At 44.7% G+C, this 11,917-nt stretch overlaps 1 protein-coding gene across 2 annotated transcripts in view; it reads right to left on the reverse strand.

The window, feature by feature from the left end:
* Window positions 1–11,742, reverse strand: part of AKT2 (AKT serine/threonine kinase 2) — a 30,865-nt gene extending 19,123 nt beyond the window's left edge. Inside the window, exons 1-3 of one of the 2 annotated variants that reach the window (XM_077285557.1) lie at window positions 11,485–11,573; window positions 3,428–3,526; window positions 431–550 (exon numbers count right to left, since the gene is read on the reverse strand). In XM_077285557.1, coding sequence (XP_077141672.1) covers window positions 431–476 — 46 coding nt within the window. In that variant the 5' untranslated portion in view covers window positions 477–550; window positions 3,428–3,526; window positions 11,485–11,573. Of the gene's footprint in view, window positions 1–430; window positions 551–3,427; window positions 3,527–11,484 lie in introns of both variants that reach the window. The other variant, XM_077285556.1, reaches the window with a different exon arrangement.
* Between the last annotated feature and the right edge of the window lie 175 nt (window positions 11,743–11,917).

Raw genomic sequence — 11,917 nt, forward strand, 5'->3', positions numbered from 1 at the left:
CCAGAGGGGAATGTAAGAGAAGTCAGACAGGTCCATGGGTCCTAAGTGGCAAAACCTGGCATCATGAGGGCATGTGCAGACGATCCGGAACTGGCAGCGCTTTAGACGCAGAGAATGTTTACTGTGTCCAAAGTACTGCCGTACATTATATGGATGAAATTTTGAGAGAAATCGATATGCTGTAGTCTGGAAAGACGCCGCATGTCAGTTTCCGTAGGTGTCTCTAGAGGCATAGTGGATTTCTTGAAATCCCATCCACTATGCTGTAACATCTGGACACTGCCAGGTCGGAAGCTGCACAAGTACACAGCGTCCAACCCGCAGTGTTTACTGATCGTCTGCATATACCCTAACAGGAAGTCTATTGTTACATACACTATATGTACCACGTTTGCGTCATGCCAACCATAAGAAACTAATCTTTCCTTACCTCTTTTTTGAAGCCAGCCTTCCTTAACCACCATTACTTCATTCATGGTGATGGAAAGATGGCGGCCGGCCGTGATCAATCAACTGTCAGAGAAGGCACGGGTAAGACAAGATGCAGGTTCTGGGGGAGGAAACATAATACAGAAGCCCGTGAATGAACAGGTACAACCGACAGCTGTGATGTATAGATTCACACTGAGTCTCCGCCACGGCTGCTGTGTCTGCAGCACTGACTTCACATCACCGGCTCATGTTGCCGAGATCAAGTGACTGGCTGCAGTGCTGTTGACATGACGTAAGCAATGCAAACAAACACATCAGGGTAGTGACGGAGACTCAGTGCTGGAGAGATAAAGTGTATAACCTAACTATTATAGTATAGAATGTAAAGTTTCTTAAAGTGGACAACCCCTTTAAAGAGATTTTTCAGTCGTAAGCAATTAACTGTCCACTCAAATTTATTTTTTAGGAGTTTTATTTTCAATATGGTCAGATCGGTGACTGAAAAAAAAAAAAAAAAAAAAATCCAACCCTGTTGCATTTCTTTGTGATCAGTTTGCAGCTTTGACCCCCCCCCACAGATGTGAGTCGCCTTCAACTGGTCTGTCGGCAGCTTACCGCCCCTGGGAACAAAAAGGAATTTGGTGCTGAAATTCAATACCCCCCAAACCAACAGATGATGTTCAGAAAGTCGAGAACGACCCCCATACACAATAGGTGATGGGCAGGTATGGCCGACAAGAATACAACCGTGGAGCGGGGCTGGAAATCTGGTTTTGCAAACAGAAAACCCAACGGCTGTAGATTATTATTATTAGAGCCAACGGGGCCAGTCCGTCCTGATAATTACTTTTACTTTCATCTTTTTCTCCTCTTCGCTTTACCCCAAGGCTCCTTATCTGAAGCAGAGCTGTTTATTGTCATTTCCATGGGATAGGACATATGGCTGCTTTCTGAAAACAGCGGTATCCATAACAGATCTGCGCCGTCAACAAGGGCACCGCACAGAACAGAATCAAGAAATACTTGAAAGAGGCCGCGTACTGTCCATCAAGATGGAAACCTATCAGACACCTCGGAGGCACAAAATTAGACTGCTCATACACAGCTGAGAGCTCTCCCTCCTGACTTCCCAGCACAACACTGCTCTGCTTGTGTTTCCAACTACAATAGGGCAAAAATCCACTGCCAGACCCATCTGGCAGCAGCTTTTCTACCCTGAAAAAAATGGTTCAGGTGTCAAAATTTTAATAGGCAGATACTTCTCTCCTTCAAAGATGTCTATAGGGGGACAGTCGGGATGACCGCTTACACATTAGATGGTTGGGTGGGCCCATCAAACACAGGTGACTTACATCTCAGGCTGATTTAACACATCAGTGATGATTCTGAGACTGGCTGTCAACTTGACAACAGTCTGGTTCGTACTTGGAAGACAAAACACACCAGATATCGGACCGCAATGCACACTGGCCATGAGTCTCCCGCCGGAGCGGGACAGCTTCATAGAAATGCATAACGCAGTCATGCACAAAAGCCGCCGGCCAGTCCGTGCATTAGCAGTCTGTTCTCAGAAATCTCAATTACTCCATAGAGGAAACATTTTCTTCCCTAAAATCAGCAATATTTCATCCATGCACAATGCAAAGCTAAAGCGTTGAGCAATAATGATGGGCACAGTGCAGCAAAGCAAGGGAGGCAATAAAGGAGGAAACCACATAATGCTTCTGTATTACACCCACAGAATGGTCTTTGGCCATTATGGGTATAATGCATCCAAACTGGTTGGAGTGGTCAGCCGTTAATATGCATCAATGGAGTGAAATAACACTGCACCACTCACTCACTGATGAGGATTTCCCCAAATTCTGCGGCACAGGGAAGCCTTGGCTGGCTCGTTCCGGCTCATTGTTGCCGAGTCCTGCAGATACTCGCACTTCATTATGCAATGCAGCAGAGGGGAGGGGGACATTACAATTCCAAGGAAAAATGTTTCCATCCAAACTAATTATTTGCTGGAAATCCCCCATTGGACTGTGTGACTCAAAGGTACTCTATATAAAAAAAAAAAAACTAAAAAAAAAAAAACACACACACACACACACACACACACACACACACACAACAGGAGGAGATAATAGAGAAAACACTCCTGAAATCCTAGGCAAAACAGAAACTCTTGAGTAGTCACCATCACAATGAATCCCTCCCGGAGAGGACCGGAGGGTTCCTAAAAAGTCTACGTGCGGCACATTACACGGGCAGAGTCTGGAGGATAGAGATCCCCACTGCATTTTATTTCGGCCATAGAAGGGCGGTACCCGGGGTGTTTGTAGGGTCCATCGGCCGGTGTGCTCTGTTCATTATGCAGTGGTCTAGCCACCCTAACCTACGTAGACCTGCAGTCAGCGTCCACTAGGTCAGCGTTTTAGGACCAGTCTACATTAGTAACCTGGAGCACTACATACACTAGTGGAGGACCCCTTAAAAAGGCCGCATCTCACCACTGCTGTGCATTTTCCATACTCTCTAGTCAATGGGAAATGGCTGCAAATACGTTAGTTTTACGGATGTAGCAAAGATCGCACTGTACGTAAAATTAAAAAAAAAAAAAAAAAAAAAAATAGTAGATACTCTACTGGGACATAGAAGACGGCAGATGTGACCCAGAAGTCTCTCCGCATTTGTGGCGCAGAAGACAACTACCGTCCCCCTGCTATCCATTACTGTACCTGCGCTGGGTGGGGGGCACTGCCATGATGCCAATGTTCTGATCCCACATCGGGGAGTGGAAACACAGCAGATTGCAGAATGTTTGTTTTTGTGCGAGGCATCAATAATACGCAAATTCTTATCTCTCTGGAAACTTCTATCAGCACACAGACCAAAACCAGGAGAGGGGGAAGAAAAAAAAAAAAAAAGCAAGCAGGCCGGGTCAAGCAGCGAGCACACGGGAAGGCAGGCGGTGTGGAGAGTAAACACCTCCGCCGGGGCTCACCTGATGCTTCTTATCTCTCTCCAGGAGATCACGCCAAGGGGATGGCATGGATCGAAACAGAGGGAGACAGATGGGTCACTACGGACTGTTCTAATGATTCTGTTTAAACAAGGGGAAAAAAAAAAAATATATAAAAAGTACAAACAAAGCGCTGGTTACTAATGGGAAAACAAAGTGCACCTGACACCGCTGCCCTACAGAGGTGGCTGCTCTGACGGCTGAGCCTCAAGTTACGGGGGGCGGTTAGCCTCCCCAATATGTATGAGGCTGCCGGACAGTAATCTAACTGATGGACCCTGCATTGGTGTCCATTTAAGAGAAATCAATGCATTGGTAATATGTTCTCAATCACCAAATGCCACAGATTAAATCCTGCCTTCACCTAATCTTCCTTCACTGCACCCTGTGCAGGTACCGCCATGATTTCATAGGAATTATCACAATGTGGAAGTATTGCTGTGACCATGCGGGTATGTGCGGAGTACAGCGTGTTGTTTACTTCACACACACACAAGAGAGGAAGTAGATGAAAGCACACAAGTCACTAACAATACAATGTATACATTCTTAATGTGCAACACTACCAACGTAGATTAGGAAGAGTACCCAATATCATGCTGTGATCAGACCTGCCCCCACTATAAGATGGAGCTCAGAAGAGGGCACGATTATGGTACGAAAACTGAACACTTACTGATGACCCTCAAGTAAGGCTACAATGAGGTGGGGGGTTTTATTGCTCCATTCCTATTGAATGAAAGTTAATGATTGGAAAAGGTTTCCATTTTTTTCGTCATTTTCCTAACAGATTTATTCAGTATTAAGTATCCCCGAGCTTAAAAGCCATCAATGAGGTTATTAATGGTTGTCTTGAGGAATGTTGTGCCAAGCTGAAAGAACTTGAGCAAATCATCAAGATCTGCTGCCGGCAGGTTCCTTTGCAATTGCTGAACAATGACATCCCAGATGTGCTCGATGGGTGAAAAGTCTGTAGATACTGGAGACCATGGCAGCACGTTTAGGTCACCCAGGCTGCTCACAGTAACACGAGCAACATGGGGACTGGTGTTATGGTGTTGAAAGATGGCTCCTGAACACCTGAGAAATGGCTGTACCACTGGTTCCACCAACAAATGAAGGCAACAATGAGCTGCTTAGTTACCTGGAATGAAGACTAGAGGGGTCTAGCTACTGTACACATTGTGCCACCCCATACCATAATCCTGGACTGGTGTGACAGGACCTTATGAAGGCCCTGAGGTCTCCTCAGATTCAAAGAATGGCACATAGCAAGCGACATAATACGTCACGTACCGAGCCTAAGGCGTCAAACAGTGTCTAAACAAACCATCAGAAGACGTTTGCATGACATTGGGCTTTGAGAGACGTCCAGGAACAGGAGCTCCATAGACCTCACTCAACGACTAATTGCACAGGAAGATGGAAATGGAGGCTACAATCAAGGTCTATCCTCTTCAGAGACTAGTCCCAATTTAGACCTGGACGCAATGATAGTTGGGAGATTGGTCCAGAGACCACGTAGGCAACGTCATGAAGAGGTCTTCACGAAGGCCTGTCCCTAGGAGCCAATTTTCAAGGTGTAAACACCAGGCTGTATGTAGCTCATGCTACTTTGAGCAGCCTACGTGGTCTAAACAGGTTACCATGGTCTGCAGAGTCTCCAGACTTGCCTCAGCAGGCACATCAGTAATCGACAATTGCACAGGGAGCTGCCAGCAGTGGATATTGATGATTTCTGTGCCCAAGTGCATTCAGAGGAGCAGAACCTTCCTCAGATGACCATTAACAACCTCACTGATAGCAGCCGCGGCTGTCACTGCAGGGATTTCTGCAAGTGGCGCTTATACTCCATACTGAATAGATTGAGAGGTTTTGAAAATTTTGTTTCTATTTTTTCACCATTTGCACATCAGTGACATGTCTATCCATCCTGTGATTTCCATCATTCCATGACTTTCCTCTTGTTGCAACTTCACTGCTAAGTATCCAAAAGGGTCATCTCATTAGAAAAGCTGGCACAGTAATGCATGAATGGGGTCAAGACCACCAGAGCAGTTCTGCACCCAGCCTAATGGTTTATTCACACGACCGTACAGCGGCCATGTTATCGAAAAAATTCACAGCCTGACCACAGGTCTACTGACATGAACTGTCAGCGTCAAACGCCTATGAGGCTGTACATTCAGTTCAGGAGATATGCGGTCAGGCCAGAATTTGAGGCCATAACAGACGCTAAACGGTCATGGGAATAAGCCTAGTGTTCCAAATGGACAGCACGAGGATGTGTTCACGTCACAGACCCTTCGACTGCAATTTAGTTTGATCCATAAAATTAGACCGCAGTCGGACATGGCTCTGTCCAAAAGGACATGTAAAAAAGCCACAAATTATATGTGTCCAATCTGTTAAAAAATTGGGTAACACAAATAAGCAAAAGACAGATGTGTGAATTCAGCATGACAGATGAGTCCTGTGACTCTAATGCCCATAAGGCATATGGACAGGCCTCCTATATAAAGTGTCTTTTTTCTTAATTGCATTCATTTTTGTTTAAAGATCATTTTTTGCTATAGGGTTTCATTAAAACTTTTGCACAGTTTGCCATCTAAAGCTTATGTTCTGCACTGTCTATTGCTGGCTGCAAAATGATTTAACTGAGAATCCATCAGTGAGCTCCATCTAAGGGAAGAGTCAGAAGGCCAAATAACTCGGACGGGGATCGCAACGCAATGCTTAGACTGGCCGAGCGTAACAAGCTGCATAGAAACACATGAAGCTCTCGCGCACGGGTTAGAAGAGCCGCCGGCCAGTCTGAGCATTGGGCCACGATCCCCATCCAAGTTATACGTCCGTCTGACTCTTCCCTAAGGAGTCCAATGGGAGAGTTTTTGTACCTTGTCTGTCATTTTCTGGGTTCCTCTCAGCTGATTTAGGACCACAACAAAGCTGAAAGTGCAAGGAAAGAGCTGGTGCAAAACGGCAAAAATTTGTTTAATGAAGCCAAATTGCAAAAACTATTTTTAGCCTTTAGTAAATTACCTGCATTTTATTCAAAAAAAAGTTGTAATTTAAGTTGTATTCCCCCCTTTCTGTTTAGAGCATGTATGGTATTGGGTAGTCTGAAGTAGGGCATGGCATACTTTTTATACACTGCTCAAAAAAATGAAGGGAACACTAAAATCCCACATCCTAGAGATCACTGAATGAAATATTCCAGTTGTAAATCTTTATTCATTGCATAAAGGAATAAAACCTAAAAATGATCAACGTAAATCAATGTGGAAATGCCTCAAGACAAGGAAATGATGCTCAGTAGTGTGTGTGGCCTCCACGTGCCTGTATGACCTCCCTACAGTCTGTGGTCCAACGTGACGTTGGTGGATGGAGCGAGCCATGATGTCTCAGATGTGCTCAATTGGATTTAGGTCTGGGGAACGGTCGGGCCAGTCCATAGCTTCAATGCCTTCATCTTGCAGGAACTGCTGACACAATCTAGCCACATGAGGTCTGGCATTGTCCTGCATTAGGAGGAACCCAGGGCCAACCGCACCAGCATATGGTCTCACAAGGGGTCTTAGGATCTCATCTCGGTACCTAATGGCAGTCAGGCTACCTCTGGCGAGCACATGGAGGGCTGTGCGGCCCTCCAAAGAAATGCCACCCCACACCATTACTGACCCACTGCCAAACCGGTCATGCTGAAGGATGTTGCAGGCAGATCGCTCTCCATGGCGTCTCCAGACTCTGTCACATGTGCTCAGTGTGAACCTGCTTTCATCTAGAGCACAGGGCGTCAGTGGCAAATTTGCCAATCCTGGTGTTCTGTAGCAAATGCCAAGTGTCCTGCACGGTGTTGGGCTGTGAGTGCAACCCCCATCTGTGGACATAGGGCACATGCACATTTGTGTCCTGCTGGAGGTCATTTTGCTGGTCTCAGCAGTGCTCCTCCTGGTCCTCCTTGCACAAAGGCAGAGGTAGTGGTCCTGCTGCTGGGTTGTTGCCCTCCTACGGCCTCCTCCATGTCTCCTGGTGTACTGGCCTGTCTCCTGATAGCGCCTCCAGACTCTGAACACTACGCTGACAGACAGCAAACCTGCTTGCCACAGCTCGCATTCATGTGTTATCCTGGATGAGCTGCACTACCTGAGCCACTTGTGTGGGTTGTAGAGTCCGTCTCATGCTACCACGAGTGTGAAAGGACAACCAACATTCAAAAGTGACCAAAACACCAGCCAGAAAGCATTGGTACTCAGATGTGGTCTGTGGTCCCCACCTGCAGAACCACTCCTTTATTGAGGGTGTCTTGATAATTGCCAATAATTTCCATCTGTTGTCTACTCCATTTGCACAACAGCATGTGAAATTCGTTGTCAAACAGTGTTGCTTCCTAAGTGGACAGTTTGATTTCACAGAAGTTTGATTTACTTGGAGTTATATTCTTTTGTTTAAGTGTTCCCTTTATTTTTTTGAGCAGTGTATATTTTTTTGTTTTTAATACACATTTTGCTGCCCAGAATTCATAACTAGGGCTACATTGCAGGTCGTCTGTATGGAAAGAACAGTAGTACACATGCATGACCATCACTATTCACTTCTATGGGACTGCAGTAACATGCACGTTACTGCTTCATTCACACACAGGACTGACACTACCTCTTGAGACTAATGGGGACTACAAGTGTAAGACTCCAATAGCAGTAGCTACTCTGTTATTACTTGCATGAAATGTGTCATGGAGAAACCCTTTAAAATCTTGTGTCTACCATCTGCCATAATTTGCACTGTAAAGAAGCAGCCAAATGATGAAGTTAATGGATTAAGCTGTGGAGTCTGCATCCTGAATCCTGACCAAGTGCTGAAAGTGTGAACATGGCCGAACATAGCAGAAGACCTAAACCTTCCAGTGCCTGGAGAGTTTGCTTCAATGTATCAGTGCAGGAAAAACATTTCAGCCTGGAGACCTGGATAAAGTGTAGACTGGATACATCTGTAGCAAACCCATTTGGTAAATACAGGTTGTGTGTGTAAACAAGAAGGTTTCCATTCACGGCCAGCCAGCAGAGATCTAGAAAATGACATGACTGAAATATTAGGAAGAGTTGTTCAGCCTAATTTGCAGATCAGTTGTGTTTTGACCATTAAGATTCACAAAAACAGAACGAACAGAGAGAATGAATGGCTACTGCACCTTGGGATAGATGGGGATCCCAGAGGCCGTTCCCTGCACTGATTAAAAAAAAAAAAAGAAAAAAAAAAAGTTTGATATTTTAGGCTGTGTTTTCGGACTTTAAGCAACTAAAATCTGCAGCATTTTACAGAAAAAAAACAAATAAAAGGAGTAATACTTAGCCTCATCCACATGTTGCATTTTTTATTCCACATGAGGAATCTGCAAAAATTATCTTTCGTTGTATTTTTTTTTTTCTTTTTAGAGTCGAAGAATATCAAATTCTGTTCTGGAAATGCATATTATTTATTCCTATTCTTTTCATTGGAGGCTCTAAATCCACATGTGTAACTGCTAGTGCAGCATTATTTTGGTGCATTGCAGCAAAAAAAAAATAAAAAAAATACATGAATCAGTGTGGAAAATACGACGCACAGATTTTAGATGTGGATTTCAGTATATAAATCTGCACCAAACACTTGTGATCTCAGCCTTCATGTTGTTGGGAATAACCCTTTTGGGCCGAATTAAGAAGTCAATGAGACTGTCTATGCCAATGATATTGGGTCAGGAGACTTGAGGCAGTTTCGGGCAACACAGCCCGTCTGAAATCGGCCTTTCAGAAAATGTCATACTTTCTCTCATTTCCGTTTTAGCCATTTTTTAGCCATCCACAGGATAATTATCTGTTAGGTTTAGGGCTCCATGTCCAGGTGTCAAGCAATTTTGGAACATGCCTCCCAAGATGTCAAATTAAACAATTGTGCACACGTGCAGCAGCATCCTCTCTATTCCAAATCCCAGTGGGCAGAATAGTCGTACAGAACTGGTTTTAGGGGACAAGTAAATGGGGACTCGCCATTGCGTAATTGCATTAGAATCTATGGCAAATGAGTCACGTGGGACTTGCAACCCCTGACAGAAGATCTAACACATTTGGAAACACGTGCAACTGTGTCGCAGGACGTTGCAACATGACACCAGAAGAAATCATTAGATGCAATGCAACATTGTGATACACTGCTGCCATGTTCACATGCAGCGATTTTTTTTTGCTGAGGTTTTAACGCAAAAATATGTTCTTTTGCCAGTAAATACGCTGCATTCAAATGACCCATGTTGCAGCATATTTGCAGTGGTTTTTTTTTTGTTCAGATTACATGGGGCTTTAATGTAGTCCGTCCTACGCACCAAAAATGCAGAGTCTTATGCACCTTCTCATTACTTTCAGCTACTTTTTACAGTACCAGCAAAGCCTATGAGATTTCAGAAATCTCATGCACACACATTGTTTTTTTGTGTGATCAGGATTTTGTGCTTTGCTGCGTTTTTTTTTGGATATAGAACACGTCACTACTTTCAGCGTTTTTCACCCACTGACTTGAATGGGTGTTGAAAAAACACAGGTATCATTATTTGCTGCTGAAAATTCAAGGACATTAGCATGGAGAAAGAAAAATAAAAACGCACCAAAAAAACCACAAATATGCAACAAAAAGCGCACCAAAACCTGCGTTTTTGACAGCTTCTTTCCTGCCAAGATGGTCAGGTTTTGCTGCAGAACAAAATTAAAAAGCAGCAAAAATCGCCCCGTGTGAACTTACCCTTACAGTGATGCAGTCTCGTCGTGACCCATACACACTGCATCAGATTCCTGCAGTTGTAACACGTGAGAAAATACAACCGCTATGCAGTCATGCGTCATTTTAAAATATTCTCAAGGGGATGTATCGTGGGTTAAACTATACTAGAGGAATGTGAGTTTTTGATGTTGCAGATTTTCTGTATCCATTGAGAATAATTGCATTTTTTCAAAAATACACAGCATAAAGAGACTCATGGTGGGAGCATAGCCCAATGGGTGCAGGAGGTGCCGTTGATACTCTTGGTAAAGCCCAAATGGTCTCTAAAATTTTGTAAATATATGTCGCTCAATGCGAAAATCACAGCGTCCCGTTGCATTTTATGATCTGCGGTGTCGCACTACTTTACAGACATGTTGGATATTCTGTCGGTGGTCACGCACGACTTACGTGCCACAAACTTCAATGCAAGCCGCATGTGATGACGACTAATGAGTTTATGCCACTAAAGTCAGTCTTGACCAAGTTTCACACAACATGTGTTGTCCCAAACTAACATGGCCAATAAAATATGACCGCTATACAGTGGTGTAAATTAACCCTTTTTGCCATTAATACCTGACGGGTGGGAGGTACACACATGTGAAGACTCACGGCGTCCGCTCCCTGTAATGAGAGTCTTACCTATTCGGGTACTGGGGCTTCTACATTACACCCCTGACCTCATTGTTTACTACCATTAGTTATACCGTACACCATATACTGCAAGCTCCGCTCTGGCGCAATAATTAGGCAAATAGGGTCACGACCGCAACGTTACACCTAATGGCTGCCAACAGGGCACGCAACCACCAAAAATCCAAACCTGGGGGGGGGGGGGGGGAAGGATTAATGGTCGTCAAGTCACCACCATAGATAACAATACAATGACTTTTTTTGTTTGTTTGTTTTTAAATCCTACAAAGACCTTAAAAAAAAAGCACAGCAATATCTGGTGGCAGGAGTATATACTGCAGTTCTCAGTGGTGTTTGTATACAGACTGTCTGTATACACTAATGGGCTGCCACATGACAGCCCACACCGTCCTCCATTAGTCTCCAAGGCTTGTTTACCACCAAGCAGGGACTAGATGGTAGGCCAGCGTGTGAAGAAGCAGTGTAATGCCCCTAGGCCGCTGTGTACAGCTCACCGTCCACCCCCTCCTCGCCTTTTATATCCCCCCTCCTCACCGTCTACTGCGGCGATGGCCGACTAGGCCGCAAGCCAAGCCTTTCCTAACGCTTACCTCCCACAGTCAGGCTCCGCTCACCCCGCAGCTCTCCGCTCTCATGTCTCCCTCCTCACGAAAGTTGCGGCGTTACAGAGAATGGAGGCCAAGCATATCCGCCTACATCCGCCCGTAAAAGAGAAAAAAAAAAACAAGAAAAAAAATCTCAGGAAAGACTCGGTCCGCCATCTTTGATGAGGGCAAATGCCCTGCGCTGACATGTCTGAAGGGAATGTGAGGTGAAAATATGCAGCTGATATCTCTGGTGCACGCTGTGATCCGATTAGATGTCTGTGGCCATAATATTACAATAGTAAATAGCTATAGGAAGCCATTGTTGCCTAGCAGCAGCGCCCTCAATGTCTATTGTGCGTATAGATACGGGACTACGCCTGCAAAAATGTCGCCATTGCGTCACAGTTTACGTTAGTCATTAATAATGATATCTCTG

Source organism: Ranitomeya variabilis, chromosome 2 (assembly GCF_051348905.1).
Source record: "Ranitomeya variabilis isolate aRanVar5 chromosome 2, aRanVar5.hap1, whole genome shotgun sequence".
Taxonomy (NCBI): domain Eukaryota; kingdom Metazoa; phylum Chordata; class Amphibia; order Anura; family Dendrobatidae; genus Ranitomeya; species Ranitomeya variabilis.